At 46.9% G+C, this 24963-nt stretch overlaps 1 protein-coding gene across 1 annotated transcript in view; it reads right to left on the bottom strand.

Annotated features, from left to right (window-relative positions):
- BMERB1 (bMERB domain containing 1) overlaps window positions 1-24963 on the bottom strand; it is a 115190-nt gene that overhangs the window by 42561 nt on the left and 47666 nt on the right. The window contains exon 2 of the mRNA XM_045875022.2: window positions 1656-1779. Within this exon, the coding sequence (XP_045730978.1) occupies window positions 1656-1779 (124 nt within the window). The remainder of the gene's footprint in view (window positions 1-1655; window positions 1780-24963) is intronic.

The following is a 24963-nucleotide window of genomic DNA, read 5'->3' as shown; positions in this document are numbered from 1 at the left end:
CATGACAGACAAAGACACAGAACTTCCTGCCACTCATCTGCACTTGGGTAACCCACAGGCACCTCAAACTCCTGTCCAGCCCTGGCTTTCTCGGTGGTTGGAATCACCTGACTTAATAGAACACCTGGTCTTAGTTAATACTTCTCCCACACAACCAATCCTTCCTCGAGTTCTTTTGAAAAACAAAAACAAAAACAAAAACCATGAGGAGGAAAGGATTGTTTCTCCACACTCATGTATGTATTGGTTTAGTTTATTTCCAGATCAAAGGGAAGATGTTTCTTATTCGTAGGGTGGGGATGTTCTAGAACTTTCCTCCAAGGGCTCCTGGGAGGAGGGATCGTGCCCATGAAGCACTTAGCACAGGGTCTGGCCCACACAGAGAGCTAAATAAATGGCAGCTATTAATCCTGCGGTCTACCTCACGGGGTGAGAGAGAAGGTCACATTATGCAGTATATGTAGAAGGTCATCCAAGGAGAATATGGGTTTTGAAAGCAGGAAGAGCCGGATCTGAATCCTAATTGCTCTATTTACTAGCTGGGAGGCCCGAGGAGGTTAACTTCCCTGAGCCTCAATCTTTCTCATCTGTAAAATGGGATAATCCCATAACGGACCTCAGTGAAATCAGTGAAAGAATGCGTGGAATGTGTCCCTTCCAGTGCCGGCCCAGAAGGCGCGATGTTGCTGCTTTTTCCAGTGCAGGTTGGGTCAAATCATCTGATTCTGGGGTTGCCAGTGACTCCAGGAGAGAGGTACTATCATTCCCCGCCTGCCCCCCCCGCCCCCCCCCCCCCCCGCCATTTCACAAGTCAGGGAAATGAAGCTCAGGGAGAACTTGCCCCAAGCTCTCCCAGCTTTTTTGGATCTCATAACTATCTGAACCCAGAGTGTGCGTGCTTAACGACGTGGACACAGGTACCACCTCTGGGTCCCTATGTCTCCCTCTCTCGCTTCCCTTTTCTCTTCTCAGAAGCAAACATAGAAAGAGCTTGGGCTCTTTGAGGCTTTGAGTCAGACTGGCTTGGATTCAATCCCAACTTCAGGCTCTTGTTTAAAATGGAAGACTCTAGGACGCCTGGGTGGCTCAGATGGTTGAGCGTCTGCCTTCGGCTCAGGTCATGATCCCAGGGTCCTGGGATCGAGTCCCGCATCGGGCTCTCTGCTCCTTGGGAGCCTGCTTCTCCCTCTGCCTCTCTCTCTGTCTCTGATGAATAAATAAATAACAATCTTTAAAAAAATAAAATAAAATGGAAGACTCTAGGGGGCGCCTGGGTGGCGCAGTTGGTTGAGCATCCAACTCTTGGTTTCAGCTCGGGTCCTATCTCAGGGTTGTGAGATCGAGCCCCACGCTGGGCTTTGTGCTCAGCGCCAAGTCAGCTTAAGACTCTCCCTCCTTCTCCCTCTGCCCCTCCCCCAGTGCTCACTCTCTCTCCCAAATAAATCTTTAAAAAACAGATAAATAAAAAATAAAATGGAAGACTCTGATACCCACGCCTCTATGCCATCGTGAGAATCAAATAAGAGTTTTTTAAACGTACGTAATGCCTTTATCCCGGCGTCTGGCCTGTGGTAATACATAGTAAATGGTAGTTTCTCTGGGTGTCCCCGTCTCCCCACCCCTTCTTTTTCTCGGCCACCTCCCGAGGCACTCACATAAACCTAAGCTCAGACTCCCGTCGGACCAAGACTTCTCGGAGGCGCTGAATCTTTGCCATCTCCAGTTCGATCTCCTCTGGCATCATGGTTGTCTCTGCCATGCAGATGATGTCCAGCTGATCTGTGCAGGAGACATGAAACATAGGTGTCAAGGCCCCAAAGCCACCCCAGTTTTCAAGAATTCCCTTAGGACCGTCCTCATCCTCATTCCAGGGAGCAAGCAGCCTTTGCCCCAGCACCCTGGGCGCACCGCGAGGGCACACAGACGACAGCCTGAGGGGCACGTGTGCATTTAAGGAGCCAGCCCTTGGGAACCCGGAAAACACGTTTTCCATGGGAATCCCTGTTACGATGGCAAGAGGAGGTTCAGGCGGGCTCACCAAACCTGTTCAGGGGTGTACACGTGGCTTTGGCGGTCCCTGCCTGGTCCCAGCTCCCGAGCCTCTGCTCTCCTTGACTGCAGCCATTTGTCCTTTGTCCCAGCCTCAAGACCAAGGCCAACTTCAGGCAGAAAATCATTTTATGGGCGCCTGGGTGGGTCAGTCTGTTAAGCATCTGCCTTCAGCTCAGGTCATGATCCTGGAGTCCCGGGATCGAGTCCCGCATCGGGCTCCCTGCTCGGCGAGGAGCCTGCTTCTCCCTCTGACCCTCCCCCCTCTCATGCTTTCTCTCTCTCAAATAAATAAATAAAATCTTTTTAAAAAATCATGTTATAATCATTCTTTTACAGCAATACTATTAATTATTATCTTACAGAAATACTAAGTAAGGTAAGGAATAGTAATATGAAGTAATACAAGTTTGTTGCACAAAATTCAGCTCATACAGCTAGGCAAAAAAAAAAAAAAAGAACAAAGAGTCATCTGTAACCCCACTGCCCAGAGAGAACCACAATCCACATGTTGTTGGACATTCTTCCTGTCCCGTATTTCTTTGATGGACATTCTTCCAATATATATATGATAATTTATATGATTAGAATAACTTAATGATTATATATATTATATATGTGGTGTGCATATTTAGGGTAATACATATGGGTTTTTATATGTTTTCTATGCAGAATATTATATACACACATGTATTTCGTAGTAGCAAAGATACAAAATCACCTAAATGCCTATCAGTGGATGAATGGATAAAAAAAGATGTGGTATATAGACAAATGGAATATTATTCAGCCACGAGGAAGGAGGATATCCTTTGTGACAGCAAGGATGGACTTTGAGCATATTATACTAAGTGAGGAAATTGAAACAAAGACAGGTACTGTATGATTATCACTTACATGTGGAACCTAAATAGTCAAACTTGTAGAAAACAGAATAAAATGGTGGTTACCAGGGGATTGGAGAGGAAGATAAAATTGATTTTGTTTAAAGAGTTGTTAAGGGTACAAACTTGCAATAAGGAGTAAGTACACATACCCTTTTTTTTAAGATTTTATTTATGTATTTATTTATGTATTTATTTTAAGATTTTATTTATTTGAGAGAGAGAGAGCGACAGAGAGCATGAGTGGGGAGGAGAGGGACAAGCAGACTCCTGCTGAGCAGGGAGCCTGATATAGGGCTTGAACCCAGGACCCTGGGAACGTGACGTGAGCCGAAGGCAGACGCTCAACCAACTAAGCCACCCAGGCACCCCAATACACATACCTTTAAAAAAAAAATTGGAAAAATATATGCTAAAATGTTAGTAGTTAAAAATGTTCATACACACCCACACCATTGTATACCTATATTTCCGCCACGATGCAGGTCTGGTTTTTGTCATATAACGTTAGGGTCTCACATTTTATTACCTATTCTTTTCACATAACATATCGTGAGCATTTCCACACGTCCTTGGATGTTCTTCCCCAGCAGCAGTGGGAAAGGTTGTGTGATCTTCTATTTGTGGCTGTATCGTGAATCACTCCACCAACCCCCAGACGTTTAGATTGTTTTCCATTTTCCCCACCATAATCAGCCCCGTGACGAGCGTTCTCGAAGCTCAGTCCTTGCGTGCATCGAGGAGGTGCCTTTAGGCCACATTGCCGGAGTGAATGGCTGGGTTTTAAAGGCTGCAGTATCCTAAGATCTTTCACGGTTAGAGAAAAATGTATAGGGGAGGAGAGAGTTTGCTTTACTGAGACCAACTCCACAGGACCCACATCTGTTCCTTCTACACCCAGCAACTTGCTTCTGCTGCCTGGCGTCTGTCTTTGTCCTTACCTCCAAGCTGATGGTTTGGAAAGCTTCCACCCATCAGAACTCCCCAATGTGCTGAGGATGCAGGAGGAAGGCTGTAACCTAGAGCGGATTCCCACCTAGAAACCAATGCCCTCCCTAACGCTCTCCGAGATAATTCACAATTTGTAAGAGATAAACGAGGACAAAGGCAAGGGGAAAAGACCAAGAAATTAGTCAGGGCGAAGAAATTGTGGCATATGGCAGCCCTAGGCCAGCTGCAGATCTTGTCCCCGCTCGGCTCGGCCCCCCAGAGGAGCGTCTGCTTCTCTTTATACTTTCTGAGAACTCCCAGATCTCCCAGCATGGACAGTGCACGGTGTTGAGCCAGGGAGGAAGGCAGGGCATCTAGATGGGTGGCGGGGAGATGGGCAGATGGAGGAAATGTTAAATCGGGCATATTCACTATCCCTTCCGCGGCCCTCCAAGCATGGCACATCCTGAAGACCATCCTGTGGTCAGGCCAAGCTGGTGCAGAAACAGGGGTAGGAGGGGAGACAGGGAGGATGGAGGGGGTGAGTGTCAGAAAGGGTGAGGGAAGAGGATCAGAGGAGCTGTCTCAGGACTGGGACTTGAGAAGAGAGACAGATGTCTAAGGAGGAATTTTAGGAATTGTCCATGTGACGTGCTGAGTCATGATCTCAAGGCTTCCGGAATCAGATTTGGGGTCCTCTTGCCCCACCCCCCGCCCCAAGACTGAGATGGCTCCTGGGGCTGGAGCAATGAGGCCCGACTTGAGGAAGGAGGAAGGAAGGAAGGCACAGGATAAAAATAGTAATATTAATTGAGCATTACTGTGTGCCGGACTCCAACCAGGCTAGAGGCCAGCTTGGAGGAGCATGGACTCTGGGCACAGGGCAATAGAGGGTCATGGTGACCAGGGGTGGGGAGGTGGGGGGCGTTCTGGAGTCAGATGGCTGGGGTTTGAGTCCTAGCTCTGCCCCTCACTACCCGTGTGGCCCAAGAGACTTAGTTAACATCTCGTGACTCAGTTTCCTCCTGTGTCATGTGAGGACACCCAGGGCAGTCGTGAGGATGGAATCAACCGAGGCACGTCAGCCTCCATGTGTGGTTATGATGCCTTTGGTCATCACCACCAGCTCGCTCTGCGGTGCCATCTCTTTTAATCCTCACCATAAACCAGCAGGATCAAGATGTTCTTTGTTGAACAAATAAGGAAACAAAGGCTCAGAGCTGACTAGGAAAGGAGCTGAGCCCTCGTCTGCCTCCAAAACGCAGGTACTTCACCCCATCACAGCTGCCAACGGCAGCTGCATGACCTTGAATGAGCCCTTTACCTCTTAGCATCTCTTCCTTCCTTTTTCAGTAGCTACCATGTGCTATGCTGTGCTGAGGCTTTATATGATCTCACTTAATCCCTATTTTATACCTGATGAATCAGAGGCTTCGAGAAAGAAGTGACTTGGCCAGCATCCCACAATCAGAACGTTGCAGAGTTAGAATGCAAATCCAGGGCTCAATCTCTCTCTCTCTCTCTCTCTCTCTCTCTCTCTCTCTCTCTCTCTCAAGCACATTATATAGCCTCTGGGCCAGGGCTAAAGGTATTCATGGTTGGGAAAGCCTGTCCTTAACCACCCCGCAGGGATAAGTATTCTCATTTCTCACATTGTGGTTCAGATGGGCAGCCTGATTTCCATAGGACAGAGGTTGAAAAGGGCCACATATCCTGGGGCGAAACATGGGACAAAGACTCACACTCCACGGATTGGCATTTTACCTCCACACCTCCGCACCTGAGGCTCCAGGTGCTGAGAGGAACGTTTAGCGTTGACTTGGGGCCGAGAATGGGGTTGATACCTGTGTTGAAAAGCCTTGCTCGTGCGTGCTTTCTTTCTCCTGGAGAAAGGAGCAAAGCCTAGACCTCACATTAGATGCGAGATGGTTAGAATCCCTTCTTATGCTGAGTGCTCCTTGCCAGGCACTGTGCTGGGCTCACGATAAGCCTCATGTCAGTTAATCTTCACAGCATCCTGGGTGAGGGATTAGCAACTACGGCCACGGGCCAAATCTGGCCCCCTGCCTGATTGTGCAAATAAAGTTTTATTGAAACACTGGCCATGCTCATTCATTTATGTATTATTTATGGCCACTTCCACGTTACAACCACAGAACTTTGTAGTTGCAATAGCAACAGAGACCGCGTGGTCCATAAAACCTCAAATATTTACTGTCTGGCCCTTTACAGAAAAAGTTTACCAACCCCTGCCCTAGATGGTAGATGCTATAATTTCCCCAGTTTAAAGATTTAAAAAAAAAAAAAAAAGGTTTACCTGGTAACAGTAAGAGCTAACATTGATTGATATTTATCATATGCTAGGATCAAATTACCTTATTCGATTCTCAAAACAAGCCCTATTTAGCACCCCCATTTCACAGATAAGCAAGTTGAAGCTCAAGAAAAGAAATAAGTAGGGCACCTGGGTGGCTCAGATGGTTAAGCATCCGCCTTCAGGTCAGGTCATGATCTCAGGGTCCTGGGATCGAGTCCCGCATCAGGCTTCTTGCTTGGCGGGGAGTCTGCTTCTCCCTCTCCCTCTCCCCCTGCTCATGCTCTCTCTCTCTGTCTCAAATGAATAAATAAAATCTTAAAAAAAGATATAAGTAGAAGAGCTGAAATTTAAAATCAGGTCTGTCCTACTCCAGAGCCCTTGTCATAATAATCACATTCAAGAACTACCTCCCCACTTAAGAAGTATCATCATCATCTTGACGAGAGAAAATTGAGCATATGGGGAGTAGCTGTTCTCAAGTGTTAGCAGGCGTGCTGATTATCTGGGCAGCTTGTTAAAAAGGCAGATTCTCGGGCGCCTGGGTGGCTCAGTTGGTTGAGCGACTGCCTTCGGCTCAGGTCATGATCCTGGAGTCCCGGGATCAAGTCCCGCATCGGGCTCCCTGCTCAGCAGGGAGTCTGCTTCTCCCTCTTCCGCTCACCCCTCTTGTGCTCTCTCTCTCTCACTCTCTCTTTCAAATAAATAAATAAAATAAAATCTTTAAAAAAAAAAAAAGGCAGATTCTCTGCTTCTTCCCCCAGAGATAACCCCACAGATTAGGCTAAAACCGGGTTGGGGAGTCGTGTCCAGGGAACTTCTGTAGAAAGTCTTTAGGCCAGACTCTGAGAAACGCTGGTAGGGGTCTTAAATAAATTAGTGTTACACACGGTCAGCTTCTTTTCAGTCTTGAGTGACAGAGGTAGCATGATGGAAACCTTCCTGACACCATTTTCCAGCTAGAGGGCAGGCATCCAACAGCTGCCAATGAGCGTGTCCATGAGGAGGACAAATCCTGGAAAAAGATGGACAGTCGGGGCGTTTGGATGGCTCAGTGGGTTAGGCATCTGCCTTCGGCTCAGGTCATGATTCCAGGGTCCTGGGATCGAGCCCCGAGTCAGGCTCCTTGCTCAGCGGGGAATCTGCTTCTCCCTCTCCCTCTGCCCCTCTCTCTCTAGCTCTCGTGCTCTCTCAAATGGGTAAATAAAATCTTAAAGGAAAAAACAAAAAAGACGGACAAGCTAGAGAACACGGTGCCTACAAGGCTCCAGGGCTGCTGTATAGAGAGAGAGCAGAACACTAAGGCAAGGAAGTCCCCAGGGCTCCAACCGCCGCCGCTGCCGTCACTGAGCTCCCAGGAGCTGAGTCACTTCTGGGGGATGAGGCAGCTAAATCCATCTTTTTATCCCCAAATGTCACACCAGGGAAATGCATGCCTCATGAGCCCTGCAGCACCAGCTAACAAGAGCTGAGCACTGGGCATGACTGGGACGCACCTGCACGTTTCACCATATACCTTGAAAACTGAAAGCTGTCCAGGGATGGGGGGTAGGGTGGGAGGCGGTGGTGAGAGTGGATGAGGGCTGGCCATCTCCTAGAAGCTCGTGATTTAAATATAGACAGGAAGGGGAACAGAGAATATATGGTGGGGAGCAAAGATCCTTCCCTAATCTGTCTTTTCCAACCATGGGTGCAAATAGGACTTTAAGCCCAGGGTCCCCCAGGCCATCCCCCTCTCTTGTTTCTGCTTCGTAACTTTCACGCACCTGGTACATGCCCCGGAGCTCGAGAACCTGGAGCATTTACTGTGAGTGTGGTGCTGTGTCCCCACACACCCAAGTGCCTTGGCAGGGATATGCTAGCATTATTACCCTTCCTTTACAGACTGGTAAGATGAGACTCAGAGAGATCCTAAGTCATGGGCCAAAATCACTGAGCTGGTGAGCGCCGGAGCTGGAACTCGACTCGCGTCTGTCTGATTTCAAAGCCCATGTTGTAGATCAAAGGGCTACGGATGAGCATTTCCAAAGCCTCAATCAGCGCATGGAATTCACCACAGCCATGCATCACGCAGTATCTGGTATGACCTGAACAGGCTGCTACCCCCGAACCCCCGCCCCAATTCCTATGTTGAAATCCTAAACCCTAGTGTGATGGTCTTAGGAGAGGGAACCTTTGGGAGGTAATCAGGGTTAGATGAGGTCATGTGGGTGGGGCCCCATGATGGGATTAGTGTCCTTATCAGAAGTGACACCAGAGCTCGCTTTCTCCTCCTCCGCTCTCCCCTCTGCAAGGACACAAGGAGAAGACAGCCATCAACAAGCCAGGGAGGGGCTCTCACCAAACACCACATCTGCCAGTGCCTTCATCTTGGACCTCTGAGCCTCCAGAACCATGAGAAGTCAATGTTTATGGCTTAAGCCCCGCAGTCTATGGTATTTTGCTAAAGCTGCCCAAGCAAAGACACAATCTATACCATCATTTACTCAATAGTTCTTTAGATTGGCTTTTTTTTTCCCACTCAAATAAGCTCCTTAAAGGAAATTTCCTATCATATCCATAAAGAACAAGTCACTATTACTTAGCATAATTGGGAAGTAGCCGTAAAGATAATTCCAATGGAAACAAAGCAATGTTGTTAAATTCCGGCTAAATGCTCATACTGAAGCCAAATTCTTCTTTCTCAACAAGGTGGATTAGCAAGTCCTAGAAAGTTAGCAAGTCCTAGAAAGTTAGCAAGTGCTAGAGAGGTATTAAAGGCAAACCACCAGACTGAAGCTTTCTTTGGTAATCATAAAGGTTAATAATTGGGGTGGGAGGGAAAGATTTTCCCACAATGTAATTTGATGTTGTTTGATGCTAGAAGCATCTGAGCACCACTGGGGGTACCCCTCTCAGCCCCCCCACCCAGAAAAGCTGTCATACAATGGGATTCCAGCCCTTTGGGTTGCAAGGGTGTTAGAGGTCATTCAGTCAGCCTCATGTCCGTGTCCGACAGGGTGTGACCGGACATAACAGGATTGGGTTCTGAGGGTCCCTTGACAAAGAGCAATACGCCTACACTCTGGAGTTGTCACTGGAAAATTAAATGAGAACACAAGTCTGAAGGAAAAGTCTCAACTATGTGTCAACTTTCTCACCCAAAGATGCATCAGCCAACGGAGTCACGATTTCAACCCAGCTCATATCATCAAGGCAATTACTTGAGTGGACATACTAATCTCAGCCCCAACGCACATTTATAAGGTGTCTAGCATCCTCAGAACATCCTCAGAAGGACACCTGAAAGAAGGGCCTTGGGAGTTGCCTGTGGGGGTGGGGGGCCGTGTTAGGAGGAACCCCTTCCACCATTGTTTGGATTTTTTTTTGAAGATTTTATTTATTTATTTGTCAGAGAGAGAGAGAGCACAAGCAGGGGGAGGAGGAGGCAGAGGGAGAAGCAGACTCCCCGCTGAGCAGGGAGCCCGATGCGGGGCTCCATCCCAGGACCCTGGGATCATGACCTGAGCCGAAGGCAGATGCTTAACTGAATGAGCCACCCAGGTGCCCCCATTGTTTGAATTTTTAAGTAAACTTCCCATTTTGGAATAACTTTAGGTTTACAGAGAAGTTGCAAAGTTATCACGGAGACTTCCATATACCCTTCACCTATTCCCACCATTGCCAACATCACCAAGACGCTGATGTTGGTGCATTGCTATTGGCTATATTGTTTGGGTTTTAACACGAGCAGGTATAAATCAAGGTAGATTTTTTTAAAAAAGAAACAAAGAGCAAAGGAAAAGAGTTGGTGGGTACAGGGGCTGTGGGAACCAGGCCAGCCCTTGAAAAGGGCAAGTGAAGGGGATCGTTATGGGCATGGGCTTTGGGGTCTCAGATTGCCTCCTCTGCTGGGACCTTGGTCTCACCCATTGATGACTCTGGGCCTCAGGTTCTTCATCTGCAATGTAGGAGCAATCACACCCATTTCATAGGTATTTATGTAAGTGCCAGGCACATAGCAAGTTCTCTCTATAACTCCCTCTGTAATATCTGCCCTTACTATTCCTTTAATAAGTATGCACTGAAAACCCACTTTGTGCCAGACACCACCCTAAGCAATGAAGATGGAACAAAACAGACAAAATCCCTGCCCTCGTCAAGTTGACCTTCCAGGAAGGGGCTTACGTGTCAGGGAGGAAGGTCATTCGTACACCATCAGCTTATCCCTGATGGTAGATTTGGACAGATTCTGGTTCAAGTCTTGGATCTACCACCAAATGTGTGATCTGGACACACCACGTAATCTTCCTAATTTCAGCTTCCTCTTGGGTAAAATGGGATTCCTACCTCACAGAGTTGCTGCTCTGGAGGCAACATAAGATGTCAAGTGCTTGGTGCAGCACCTGGCATGATAAAGGGTGCTCAGGATCATTCTGACTGCCCTCATATGTCCTTCCCCTGGAAGAAGCCAGACTGACGTGGGGAAAGAAACAGGATGAGGATCATCAGATCTGGAGATCAACAGGTTGCATCTAGGCCATTCCTCTGTCCCTCTAGGTAAGACTTCAGTCCTCCAACTCCACCTGCCCTGGAAGCAGAGTCTAGAGAGTTCCCAGCAACCCTCTGTTGGGAGCCAGTCTTGGCTCACCACCAAGTGTACCCAAGCACGTCTTCCGCCCCAACAGTCTTAAATACCAGGGAAATATATGTGAGCCCCATTACTATATCCTGATGTACTTCTAAGGCTCCTGGTGACACCCCTGCCTTTTATTGTCATCAATCATTCATGTAGGAAAGAAGCTCATCTCAAACCCCAAACGCTGCATTATGGGATGTACCAAGCATCTCGCCTTCTCGCTATAACAGGGAATATAATAGGAAACAGCCGGTTGCTTTTAATGAGTCATCATTTCCCAGGAAGATGAAGCGACTGCTTTTAATTCCAACACTCCCGGCTGCTCCATTCCCCCCAGCCTGCCTCGTGAAGGAGGATGCCACTGGGTCCTGCATGTAATCACCCCTCCTGCCGCACCAGTTCTTCCCAAATGTACTCTCTTTAACTCACGATCACGCCGCAAGGAAGGTTTTGCAGCTGAGGAAGCTGACTTGCCTCCAAATCTTGGCCATGGTTATTATTCTCTGATGTGACTTTGGGCTCATTTTTTAGCTTCTCTGAGTTTCTATTTTCTCAGCCATATCTGACTTGTCCAAGATGGCAGAAGTAATTAGGAGAACGCGCCCTCAGCCCTGGGGTTAAGAAACAAGCGTTGGAGCCAAGCCAACCTGGGTTTAAACTCTGGCTCTGCCCCTTTCTAACTGCCAACCTTGGGCAAATGACTTAACCTCTCTAAGCCTCAGTGTCCTTATCTGTAAAATGGGGATAAAGAAGTAGAATGTGAGAACACCGAAGGCTCATTCTGAAAGCTCAGGGACCGAAGCTAAGGCAAGAGTTTGATCTCACCCCTGCTCAGCAGCCTCTAAGCACTTCATTTGGACCTGAGTCTCTCACCCTCAGCACTGTTGACATTTAGGGCCAGATCTTTCTTTGCTAAGGGGGCTGTCCTGTGCATTGTAGGACGTTTAGCAGTGTCCTGGCCTCTACCCACTAGATGCCAGTAGCATCCTCCCACCAACCCCAAATGTCTTCAAACATTTGCAAATATCCCCTGGGGGACAAAAGTATCCTTGGCTGAGAATCACTGGTTTAGATCCACTTTTTCAGGAGAGCTCCTAGGAACATCTCACTTCCTATTTGCTATACAAGGTAACATATTCACACATTTCGTGGATTAGGCTGTGGACATCTTGGAGGTGCCATTATTCAGCTTATTACAGTCTATGTAATAGAGAAGGCCAGAGAAACCTACCATGGGAGGGTCCTAGGATGGGGTCATTATCATCTTTGAGAGTGGAAACTGTGGTCTGTAGGGAGGGACCTCAGTTCAGTGAAGGATAGGGGACAACCATGCAGTGAGACTGCCCTCCTGCTCACTGGCCATTGTCCATGTCACCCGGCTCAGTGGCAGCAGCCATGGCACAGTACCACTGAACTGATGGCATGGCTCGAGTCAGAATGTTGGCTCTGTCCCTTACTGGCTTGTGCCCCTGGACAAGTTATTTAAATTCTTCAAGTTTCCTCTTTCTCACTAAAGTGGGTCTAACAATACCTGCTTACAATATTTGTTCATTCCATAATAACTATTTGCCCAGTTGGTAAGTGGATTGTGCAACCTAGCGCACCCTCAGTATCCATCATTTGTAAGTGGGGACAATAATAGAAACTACTCATTGTTCATAGTGAGGGTTGAGTCAGAGATTTTAAGGCTAGTACATCAAAAAAGACCAAGTCAGATCTCGATGAGTGTCAATTATCATTCACCATCACCATCATCATCACCACCTCCATCATCACCATCACCACCATCATCACCACCACCATCATCGCGATCACCATGATCATCACCATGACCATCATCATCACTACCTCCATCATCACCATCACCACCATCACCACGATCATCACAATCACCATGATCATCACCATCACCATCATCATCACCACCTCCATCATCACTATCACCACCATCATCACCACCATCATCATCACCACCATCATCGCGATCACCATGATCATCACCATGACCATCATCATCACCTCCATCATCACCATCACCACCATCACCACGATCATCACAATCACCATGATCATCACCATCACCATCATCATCACCACCTCCATCATCACTATCACCACCATCATCACCACCATCATCATCACCACCATCATCGTGATCACCATGATCATCACCATGACCATCATCACCTCCATCATCACCATCACCACCATCACCACAATCATCACAATCACCATGATCATCACCATCACCATCATCATCACTACCTCCATCATCACCATCACCACCATCATCATCACCATCATCGCAATCACCATCATCATCACCATGACCATCATCATCATCATCACCGTGACCATCACAATCATCACCATCATCCTCCACCATCATCAATACCATCGTCATCATCATCATCATTGCTATCACCATGACCATGACCATCACCGCCACCACACCATCACCATCACCATAAAAAGATAAAGCACCCCACCTCAGACTCCACCACAGCTGGAGCTAGGGGTGGGAATGCACAGAGATCAGCCCCTTGAGAGCCCCTGTCCCCTTTGCCTTCCTTCCCAGAACTCTGTTCATTGGGAATACCCCACCTCATACACCATCCTAACTCATGCCTTCTTAAGAAGGATGAGAAGCTCAAAAAGTCGTGCATCCCACCTACATCGTCCACAAAACCACACTAAGCCTGGGGATGGGGGAGTGATAGTAAGGTAAGAGAAATAAATTCTTTTTTAAAAAACAAATATTCTAGAATATTATCCTTCAAGGAATCATCTTGGAATGCTTTATGTTTCTAATAATACCAACATTCCTCAAGCCTTTTAAGACTTCTTAGACTCTTATACGACTATTAAATCCTTTCTGGAATAAGGAGAGGTATTAATAAACAATCTTTTTGATATTACTTTCAAATCAGCTTATGAGCCATTGAAGAAAAGCAGTTTAGCACATTTAAATTCATGTTTTTATAGTCACATGATCTGATTACCCACTTTATTTGCACAAGCTGGCTCAGAATGACTTTGGGTAGTTCCAAAAAATCAAACTCCCTCTCCAAGGCAAAGATTTATCACTATTGTAGATCTTCACAAGATCTCAACACAGACTGGGACTACAGTTTCAAAGGAGGATTTCCAGAAAGGGCTTCATCTGAATTATGTGTGTGTTACCATCAAGGTGGGACTTTGAAGGAGATGACACATGAGTTCTGGCAGATTATTTAACAATGTGTAATGTCATTTTTCATTACTTGGTATCCTCCCTCCAACACTTCTAAGTGACCTTCAATGAGTCACCAAACAGCACTGTCATATTTCTCCCAGGTTGGGTAGGTTTCAGAAGTCCTTTGAGACCATATAAGAGAATCAAATATTCTTGCTAATTCAGTGGGGTAGGTTTCAGAAGTCCTTTGAGACCATATAAGAGAATCAAATATTCTTGCTAATTCAGTGGGAGCTGTTAGGGTTGTCAAATTAAAAACTGTGGAAATTGATAACCTTGTAATAACAATAAGATGACTGTCCAATTAAAATTTCATAAACATGGGGCGCCTGGATGGCACAGATGGTTAAGCATCTGACTCTTGGTTTCGGCTCTGGCTGTGATCTCAGGGTCCTGAGATCAATGTCTGTGTCAGGCTCCGTGCTCAGCACAGAGTCTGCCTGAGGATTCTCTCTTTCCCTCTCCCTCTGCCCCTCCCACTTGTGCTCTCTCTCAAATAAATAAATAAATCTTTAAAAAATAAAATTGCATAAACAACTAATGTTTTTTAGCACATTTGCAGGTTCATTCTATTATTCAAAGTTCATTAAAAAAATCCTCCAGCCCTGCAATCTCAGAATGATTTCATGAATATAGACAATTATGAATCTATCCTGAGCTGTGATTCATGCATCTCTACTAAGACTCCCTAACGCTTGCAATTTACAAACCAATTCAGAAGTAAGTGAAGGGTGAGGGTCACACAAGGATGGATAGAGAACCAGATGGTGCTGCTTAAAACCATGCTTGGTGGGGCTAAAATGATTGGGATCTAGAGGAAAATTAATTGCAACTGTCTAAAGTAATACTTCAGTTTTTTAAAATTCCTAGCCTGGAAATCATGTGGCTCATTTCATCCTTCACCGGCTGGAAACTTAGGGATAAACTGCTTGGAGGACATTATTTTCATTCAGAAAATGTGAGACAGGGGAATAGCATGGGATAAACCATGGTATGAATGGGGGTGATTTGGGTGTGATTCAAGGTGTCTGAGGGTCAGAGAGCTTCAGTCAGGGAGGCCAGTGCAAGGATGGCATGAGAGCATGGGTGGGCCAAGGTCAACGTTCACCAACACAGATGGCACGCTGGGAAGCCAGGGGCAGAGTTGGATCATGGAGAGGAAGGAAAGAGAAACCAACATGGAGATGGAGATGCTGGATGGGAAGTCCAGCATGAGAAGAAAGTTGTGGCCCCACCAGGGAGATCAATCACAAGAGTAAGAGCCTCAGGACTAGAAATGCTCAAGGATTTTTTTTTTTTTTTAATTAACTGAAATCCAGACTTTGTTCAGATTCCCTTAGTTTTTACCTATGTCCTTTTTCTACTCCCGATTCCATCCAGGTTACCAAGACATTTAGGGTCCTCTTGGCTGTGACAGTATTCCTTGTTTTGGATGATGACCTTGACAGTTTAGAGGAGTACTCATCAGCTATTTTGTAGAATGTCCTTCAACTGGAATTTGTCTGATACTTCTCTGATCCTTACACTGGGGCTATGGGTTTAAAGGAGGAAGACCATAGAGGGAACAGGCCATTCTCATCACTTTCTATTAAGGGCACATGTTCTCAAGATGATCCTGACCTTGATCACCCGGCCGAGTGGTGTTTGTCAGGTCCCACCACTGGAAGGTTATTCTTGCCGTCTGCCCCACTCCTTCCCATACTGTCCTCTTTGGAAGGAAGTCACCAAGCACAGCCCACGTTTACAGGGTGGGAAGTTACATGCCCCTCCTTGAGGGATGGGCTCTGGTATTATTTTCCTGATTGGAAGGAAAATAGTCCTACGTTAAAAGCTGAAGTCCATACCAGTGGAGCAAAAGCCCAGAAGTTCTTGTGTGTCCCAGCCTGACCTGCAGGGTTGGCACCGAGCCAGCCCCCCAGCAGGGCTGCAAGAGTTGCAAAATCTGGGTGTTACGTCCAAGGGTCAACCCGACTTCAAAACAGCTGAAGACACCGACAAAACAAAACAAAACACACACACACACGCACAAAACCAAAAAAAAACCCAAAACAACTGGACGCCAAAGCAAGGCAGAGGTTCAGCCAGTTAGTATCCTTTTCATAGGCCCTGATTCTTTCATTCTGTTCATTCTACCTTTTTGAACACTCAGGGCTCTGCCCCTTGGGTGGTCCTTCTTCTGTGGAGCTTTGGGCAAATGACATGGCTTCATATGTCATTTGGTGGCTCTCTGTTTTTTCCATGTAACTACCATACACCAGACAATGTTCTAGGAGCTGGTCTACGGAAATGAAACTTCCTTCCTATGGGGCGGAGCGGGGTGGGGGGGGGCAGAGATGGGCAACAAGCAAGGAGATAGACAATATCCTTTAATTTAACAGGATTACGCAGTGAGTAAAATCCGCTTATGAGCTACCAAGCAATGGATGGGGGACTCCTTCAGACGGTGAGGTCCAGGAAGGCCTCTCTGAGAAAATGACATCTGAGCTGCCATCGAATGGCCAAGAGGAGCAGACTCGGGAAGATGGGGGGAAGGAACGCCACAGGCAGATGGAGCTGTAGGTGCCGAAGGCCTCAGATGGAAACAAGCTTCATGTTCAAGAACAGAGATAAGGTCCATGTGGCTGGAGCAAAGTGAGAAAGGGGAGCAGTGCTGCAGGATGCAGAGACAGGAAGGGGTCAGCGGACATGGTGGAAAATCGGGGTTTGATTGGTGGCGGTTGACCTCCGGAAGGCTGTTAGGCGGGGCGGTGATGAGCTCCGATGGTGTATCTCACGGGTGCTTTCTCCTTGAGAGAGCGCACAGTTGAGGAACAGCCCGGGGGGAGCAAGCCAGCCTCCTGCTATTGCCTCAGAGGGCTGTTGAGGATTAAATGCATCATGATGCGTGCAAAGTGCTTAGCCCAGGGCCTGCTCATAGCAAGCAATCAATAATTGCAATAAAATAAAAGAAAGGCAATCATTTCAAACGCAGTTATGCAGATGCCTGCAGCTTTTCCCCACTCAGCCACAGCCGGCTCAGCAGCAACCTGTCCTGCGGATCTTTCTGAGTGTGGGACAGCGCAGAGCCTGCTGGTGTCCCATCCTCTTCCCGCAGACGGGGCCAACTGGCCTGGGTGTGGCATTCAAGTCGCGAGAGGGCGGAGTGTTTGGGGACACACCTACCCAGGCACACACGGCGGGGTCCGAAACACCAGCCCAGGCCTCAGTTAGCTCTGGAATGCATCCAGAAGGTTCCTTGGGAGGGCTAGCAGAACGTGCCATCCCCAAATTTGCCACCTTGGCCTAAGAATTATTTTGAGCTAAAGCATTGGAGAAAAAAAAAAAAGCAAGCAAACCGGAAACAAAGAAAGTTCTCTGCCCTTCCCTGACTTGCCTAAAAGCAGGACATCAATCTATAGATGAGTCTCCTTCCCCTCGCAATCGGTAAGGGCAGAGGTTAATCGCTACAGAGAACTCTAGACCGTTATCAGCACCAGACAAATCTACAAAACAAAACGTTGCTGAAAACTAGCCCTTATCTGCCATTAATTTCTCCCACACATCTACCTCCCCACGATTTACTGCCTGGCAGCTCAAATCCTTCCCCTCTGACTTGTCACTTCTCTAAAAATTTATTGTGCTTTTATTAAGAGGCTGTATAAGCCCCAATTCTAACCACTACTGTGAGTTACTCATCACGGGGGCTCTCCCGTGTGTATGCACAATGCACACGTTCATCAACTTCTGTCCGTTCCTCTCTTGATGATCCGTCTTTTGTTAGTTTAATTTACAGGGCCCCAGCCCAGGACCCTAACATGCATAGAGGAAAAAGATTTTTTTTTTCCCCTACACCTGCTTGGTGCCTCTTTTTTTTTTTTTTTTTTAAGATTTTAATTATTTGAGAGAGAGGGTGTGTGTGAGAGAGAGAGAGAACACAAGCAGGAGGAGGTACAGAGGAAGAGGGAGAAGCAGGCTCCCCGCCGAGCAAGGAGCCCAATGCGGGGCTCGATCCCAGGACCCCGAGATCATGACCCGAGCCAAAGGCAGACGCTTAACCAACGGAACCACCCAGGCGCCCCCTCCCCCTGCTTGGCGTCTCTTAAAGTGGGTGCCAGTAACCGAGGGCTGAAATCTGGGTTTGGCAAAAGCTGGGGAAGAAAAACAGTGTGGGAATGAAGAGTACCCTGTGGTAACCTTGGAGTAGTAAAAGGTATTTGGGAAAAGGTAGGAAAAGCTAAACTCCGTGGGGCAGAGAAGAGCAGGAGAAACTGTCAACAATACCGGTGAGCCTGGAAAACTCCAGGATGAATCATGGAGAGCCCACGTCAGGAAAGGGCTATTTTGAGCCAAGCTACAGAGTTGGACTCTGCCTTGACTGAGAGGGTTGAGTAGCTGAGCCAGGCTGTTAGCTATTCAAGTCACTGCTTCCCCTAAACAGAATTTCAATCAACGGAGTGCTAGGAGTCTAGGCCACCCGATGGCATGGAAAGTGAAAAATAAACCTTTCTGTAGCTCCAGGTTTGCCAAGCCCAGAAGGTCCTCTCCAAGAGAAGCTGGAACCTGCAAAGAGCATTTTGCCAAATGGTAGACAAGCAGTTCCCTCGAGACGAGGGGGTGTGAAGGGCAATTCTCTGTTGGGGGCTCATTTTGTTCAGGGCATTGTGACTCTAAATGTCATCGTGTGATGTCTCTGACGTGGGGTGGCCATCTGTTCATTTTGCCTCCCCGCATCCATTCACCTTCCTTTGGTAATAGGACCCCTGTTTCCATTGGGGAACCAATGTGGGCACCAGTTGGTCTTAGGGATTGTGGAGCAGAGCCCACCCAGGCATAGCATTCCGTTTCCCCAGCCACTGGGGCTGGTTCAGATGGGCAAGGATCCCAATGACAAAACACAAGGAATCCAGCCCAGAACTTTTATATGAACTCTTGGAGGAAGAGAAACTTTGTCCAGTTTCCTGCTGGACATGAACCTGCCATCACATGGATCCTGAAAGCAAAGCCTTCATGGAAGGAGGTCAAGAACCAAGAGATGGGCAGAAATAAAGGAGGTATTTTGAAAGTCTGGATCAACTGCCCCTAGAGAAGAGAACCTAGTGGGTCCTCTTTTTGCTTAAACAGTTCGGGAGTTTCCTGTAGAAAGTCACACAAACGCTCGACATCCTTTTAAGAGAAATGTATGAAGATGAGCAGCAGGGACTGAAAATGCCTCTGGAGTAACCGAGCTATGGGGCAAAGGGGAGTCCTACTGTCTCCCTTCATCTGCCTTCATCCAGAATGCCTACACCACCAGCTCCGAAAGCAGGGTCTGCAAACTACAGCCCGAGGGTTTTAAATCTAGCCCACTGCTGTTTTTGTGCAGCCTCTGAGCTAACAATGGTGTTTATACATTTTTAAATTGCTGGGGGAACAAAAAATCAAAAGAAAAGGAATGGATCATGACATGCAGAAATTATACAAAATTCAAATTTCAGTGTCCATAAATAAAGCTTTATTGGAACATAGCCATGTGCCCATTTGTTTATGTATTGTCTATGGTTGCTTTCACACAGAGCTGGATGGTTGGAATAGACACCATTTGGCTTCAAAGATACAAACGTTTACTATTAGCCCTTTAAGAAAAGGTTTGCAAACCCTTATCCAAAGAGGGTCCTTAAAGCATTTAGGAAAAGCAACTCTCTGACTTGTCTTTTTATAAACTAGGATATCAAAGTTTTAGGTTCCCAACTTATGCTGATAAACTTGGTAAAAAAAAAAAAAAAAGAAAGAAAGAAAGAAAAGAAAAAACAATTGGTCTTTCTTGCCGGGTAAAATGAGCAGAATAGCTAATTATTAGCACAAGTTTGTTTAGAAGAAACTCCTATTTAAGCTTTTAAGTTTGTAAACTGAATTTCTATCTAGAAGTCAAACAATAATCTCAAAGGCGACAGCAATGATATATTCAATCTTAGTAATGGTTATTTAGCTCTATTTTTCCATAATCACAAAACCTCTCTTTCTAGCACTTTTTTTTTCTTTTTAGCACTTTTTTTTTTTTTTAAGATTTTTATTTATTTATTTGACAGAGAGAGACATAGCGAGAGAGGGAACACAGCAGGGGGAGTGGGAGAGGGAGAAGCAGGCTTCCCCGCGGAACAGGGAGCCCGATGTGGGGCTCAATCCCAGGGTCCTGGGATCACGACCTGAGCCGAAGGCAGACGCTTAACGACTGAGCCACCCAGGCGCCCCCTTTCTAGCACTTTCTATGTTTCTTTCATATATCTGATAAATAATCCAAGCCATCATTGAAATAAACTTTACAGTAAGGATAATAGTTATTATTTATTAAGTCTTTACTATTTGCCAGGCACAATTCTGAACATTTTGCTTATATTAACACACTTCATAGTCCCAACCCATGTATGAGGTAGGTATTATTATCATACCTATTTGGTAAATGAGAAAGCTAAGACATAGAGGCAGGTGAAGTAATTTGCCTAAGGTCACACAGCCAGCGATTACTGGGTCTGGGATTCAAACCCCTGGACTCTGGCCCCCTAACCTGGGCTATGCTATGGGGTAGACCATCTCAGGTTTCTTTAAAAGAGGTGGCGGTAACAAGATCTCACTGTCATTGGAAATTTAATTAGTAGCACCACGCAGTTGACCCTCAAACAACACAGGGCTTAGGGGGTGACGACCCCCCACTCCCTGCATAGTCCAACCCACGTTATAGCTTTCAACTCCCCCAAAACTTAACTAGGAATAGCCTACTGTTGACCAGAAACCTGACCAATAACAAAAACAGTCAATCAACCCATGTTTTGTACATTATATGTATCATATACTGTATTCTTACCATAAAGTAGGCTAGAAAGAAAGAAAATATTAAGAAAATCATAAGGAAGAGCAAATACATTTGCAGGACTGTACTGCGTTTATTGACAAATATCCTTGTAGATGAAGACCTGCACAGTTCAAACCTGTGTGGTTCAAGGGGCAACAGTAGATTGCCTTCCCCAAGGTGGGTGGGCCGCCTCTAATTCATTGAGGGCCTGAACAGAGCAAAAGGTGGTGCCTTCCCCAAGGTGGGTGGGCCGCCTCTAATTCATTGAGGGCCTGAACAGAGCAAAAGGTGGTGCCTTCCCCAAGGTGGGTGGGCCGCCTCTAATTCATTGAGGGCCTGAACAGAGCAAAAGGTGGAAGAAAGAGGAATTCGCCCGCTTTTTTTTCCTACTTCACTGACTGAGCTGGGACAGCTCATCTCACCTTTTCCTGCCCAAGAACTGGTGTTTATATCATCAGCTCCCCTGGTTCTCAAACCTTCTTCTGAACTCAGACTGAATTACACCCTGGGTTCTCCTGGGTCTTCAGTTAACAGACAGTAGATCATGAGAATTCCCAGCCTCCATAATCGCATGAACCAACTCTTCATAATAAACCATATATATATGTTTATATAGAGAGAGATATCTAGATATAGATAGATAGATAGATAGATGATAGATAGATAGATAGATAGATATAGAGATATATCTCCTGTTGCATTTCTCTGTGGAATCCTAATAGAAACCCAGAATCCTTAAACAATATCCCCTTTTGGCTAAATCGAATGGGTTTCGATTACCTACAACCAAAAGGATCCTCACATGTAGCCCAGTTAAGGGCAAAACAGTCTTCCAGTTTTTATAGTCTCTGAATCATCAGCATGGGCCTCTCAAATGATGGATTTTCTGGATTTCTAATTATTCCCTCAGTTGTGCACTAAGTAGGCCAGCTCCCAAGAATTACTGGTTTGCAGGTGGAGAGACTAATTGTGCCTAAAATGGACAATCCGGAAGTCGGCAAATTGGTTTTAGGCTTCGGTTTTGTTTTTCTGGTGGATGTTTGTTTACTTCCCTTCTCTTTTCCTGAGAAGGAAACAAGCATCCTTCCCCATTTTCCTCCAATGAAATAGCTGGAAATGGCAGTTTATACTTGGGATGATGCTGGGGGGATAAACAGTGTCTCAGAACCAATTACCGAAATGACCAGAATGGATGTAAAACACATGCGTAATTTCCTTGTAAGTCGCATCAGGTGGAAATGGTTCAGACACCATCCAAACCCTTTTCTGAAGAAATTAAGCAAGTGGGATGGAAAAAGAGAGCAATGTCTTCCCAGGGCTGGTAGTAATTGGCATTCGAATGGGTAGGACGGTCCCTCTCATAGGTGAAGAGTGTAAGGACCTGAATGGCCAGGAGATTTGCTAACTGATGGCAAGGTCAGAATCAGGCCTCTGAATGACATCTTTCTTTTGCCCCAGCTACTATGCATTTCCTGATTTTCCTCTAGGTGACTGGGCACGTGACCCAGAACCTGGACAATCAAAATATTCTACCGCCACCTCATCCCCTCTCTCGCGCCACAATAATTGGTTCAGATGGACAAATTATCCCAGTGGAAGCAATGAGAGTCAGTCCCAGGACTTTTAGTGAAACTCTTGGAGAAGAAGACTCTGTCCCTGCTGGGTCTGCTAGCTGATGGGTCCCGTAAGCTTGGAGCTCTTGGCGTCACCACATGAAAAGCACCTGTCTGAGAATGAATCCAACACTGGTAGAGGCAGAATAAAGAGAAGATGAGAAGACTGAGTCCTGCTGATCCATGACTGAACTGATGCGGTTTTTCAACCCCTGGATCTAGCCATGCCTGAAGTCAACACAGTCTATTCATAAGCCAATAACCTCTTTCCTCATTTTTTTTAAGGATTTTATTTATTTATTTATTTATTTATTTATTTATTTATTTAAGAGAGAGGGAGAGAAAGAGTGAGCACAAGCAGGAGGAGGGGCAGGGAAGGAGGGAGAGAAATCCTCAAGCAGACTCCCTGCTGGGCAAGAAGCCCCAAGCGGGACTCATTCCCCAGACCCCGAGATCATGACCTGAGCCCAAATCAAGAGTCGGACACTCAACCGACGGAGCCACCCAGGTGCCCCCAGTAACCTCTTTCTTTAGCTTAAGCCAGTTGAATTAGCTGTGTTGCTTGAACCTGAGAGCCCTGAGTAGTGCAACCATCATCCTACAGCCTACAGGGCTTGCTGCCCTGCACATCCCAAACACCTGGCAATCACCAGCAGGCTGAATGTGACAAACAGCCATTCTTGCACGCACAGTTTAGTGAGTGCCTACTACATCCCGGACGCCGAGCCCAACGCTGCAGACACAGAGGTGAACAAGTTAGGACCCACTCTCTGTCCTCACCGATCACGGGGGTCGACTATTACAATAAGGTAAACGTGTTTTGGCAGGGGTGGGGGAGGCATCAAGGCCTTCCCTAGTTTAGGGGTTGGAAAGGTGTCCCTGAGGAAGTGACCGTTAATCTGACACTCCAAGAATGAGTTAGCTGTGCAAGAGGAAAGGAGAACACAGGGAGGACAGCCGAGGACTTGAGCTAGAGACAAGGTGGAGGTTCCTGTCTCTTCCTCGTCTGCAGGTCTGTAAGCATATAGAGCCCCGTGGTCCCAGTCTTTTTTATTTTTTAAAGATTTTGTTTATTTAGAGAGAGCGAGTGCACAAGCAGGGGAAGTGGCAGGCAGAGGGAGAAGCAAGGAGCCCGATGCGGGGCTCGATCCCGGGACCCCGGGATCATGACGTGAGCCGAAGGCAGATGCTTAACCTACCGAGCCACGCAGGCGCCTCCCCGCGGCCCCAGTCTTGAACCCACACAATCCATTCGTCCCACAGCTGCCAGCATGAGGGCAGTAGGGAGCCAATGAGAGAGAGAACATGAGCCGGGAAAGGAGATGTGCTTCCTAAGACAGGGTCTCCACTTTGCGCACAGGAGAGGCCATCTCTAGCGATCTCTGAATCAGGCCCTGAAGTTCTTCTCTGGATGCGTGGTCCGACTGCCAGAAGGGGAAGGGTCTACCGGAGAGCAGCCCAAAGGGATCCTGCCTGTGTGGACAAAGCCGGCCTGTTCTGAGTCAGTTCTCAGTGAGTAATGATTTGTCATAGTCTGGGGTCTTCTCTGAACTCTTCAGCCTCGCAGGTGGGGGGCTGGCTCAGGCTGCACTTCTCACTCAGTTCAGCAAAGCGGGTTCGGGCTTCCTTTGGGCAGGACCCCAAGCTGGATGGCAGGGGTTAGGGAGGTGGGGTTCAGAGCACACAGGAGGACGTCCTGGGGCCGAGGAGCTCTGAAGCCCAGGGAAAGAGGAAAAGCAAGTGTAGAACAAGTATTTTCTTTTTTTTTTTTTTAAGATTTTATTTATTTATTTGTCAGAGTGAGCAGAGAGCATAAGCCGAGGGAGGAGCAGAGGAAGAGGGAGGAGCAGATTCCCCACTGAGCAGGAGCCCCATGCCGGGCTCGATCCCAGGACCCCGGGATCCTGACCTGAGCCGAAGGCAGACGCTGAACCGACTGAGCCACCCAGGAGCCCCTAAAACAAGTATTTGCAATGTCAGAGTAGTAAAGATGGTGAAAGAGGCCAGCTACAAAAGGCCACACGCTCTACGACTTCATTCAGCAGAAATATCCAGAATAGGCAAATCCACAGAGACAGAAAGAGTAGTCCGGGAGAGGGGGTGTATGGGAAGTGACGGGGTTCCTTCTGCGGTGACAAAAATGTTTGGGAGCTACGTAGAGATGATGGCTGCAAGATATTGTGAATGTACTAAATACCCGAATGATACGCTGTATAATGGTTAATTTTACGCTCTGTGCATTTTGGTTCCATTTAAAATCAAAGAGAAGAAGAGAAAAAGGGGGGAAAGGACATAATTCTAGCCAGGAAGATTAACTCAAGATTTCATGGAGGGGATGGCCTTGGAGCTAGATCCTGACGGATGGTTTGGGGCTTGTCCTTTGGAGGTCGGGAGGCAGGAAGAGGGTGAGAGTCATTTCCTAGGCCTAATAAAGAGCTAAGCCTTAATTCCATCAGTTATCTTCAGGGCAAGCCTTCCGAGAAGGAAATAATACATTGCCCTATTTTATAGATGG

The sequence above is a fragment of the Mirounga angustirostris genome, unplaced genomic scaffold, assembly GCF_029215605.1.
Source record: "Mirounga angustirostris isolate CCGP_5_RB_7025 unplaced genomic scaffold, mMirAng1.0.hap1 SCAF_5, whole genome shotgun sequence".
In the NCBI taxonomy this organism is placed as follows: domain Eukaryota; kingdom Metazoa; phylum Chordata; class Mammalia; order Carnivora; family Phocidae; genus Mirounga; species Mirounga angustirostris.
Note: the sequence above shows the minus strand (reverse complement) of the source record. Positions and strands in the feature narration are given on the sequence as shown.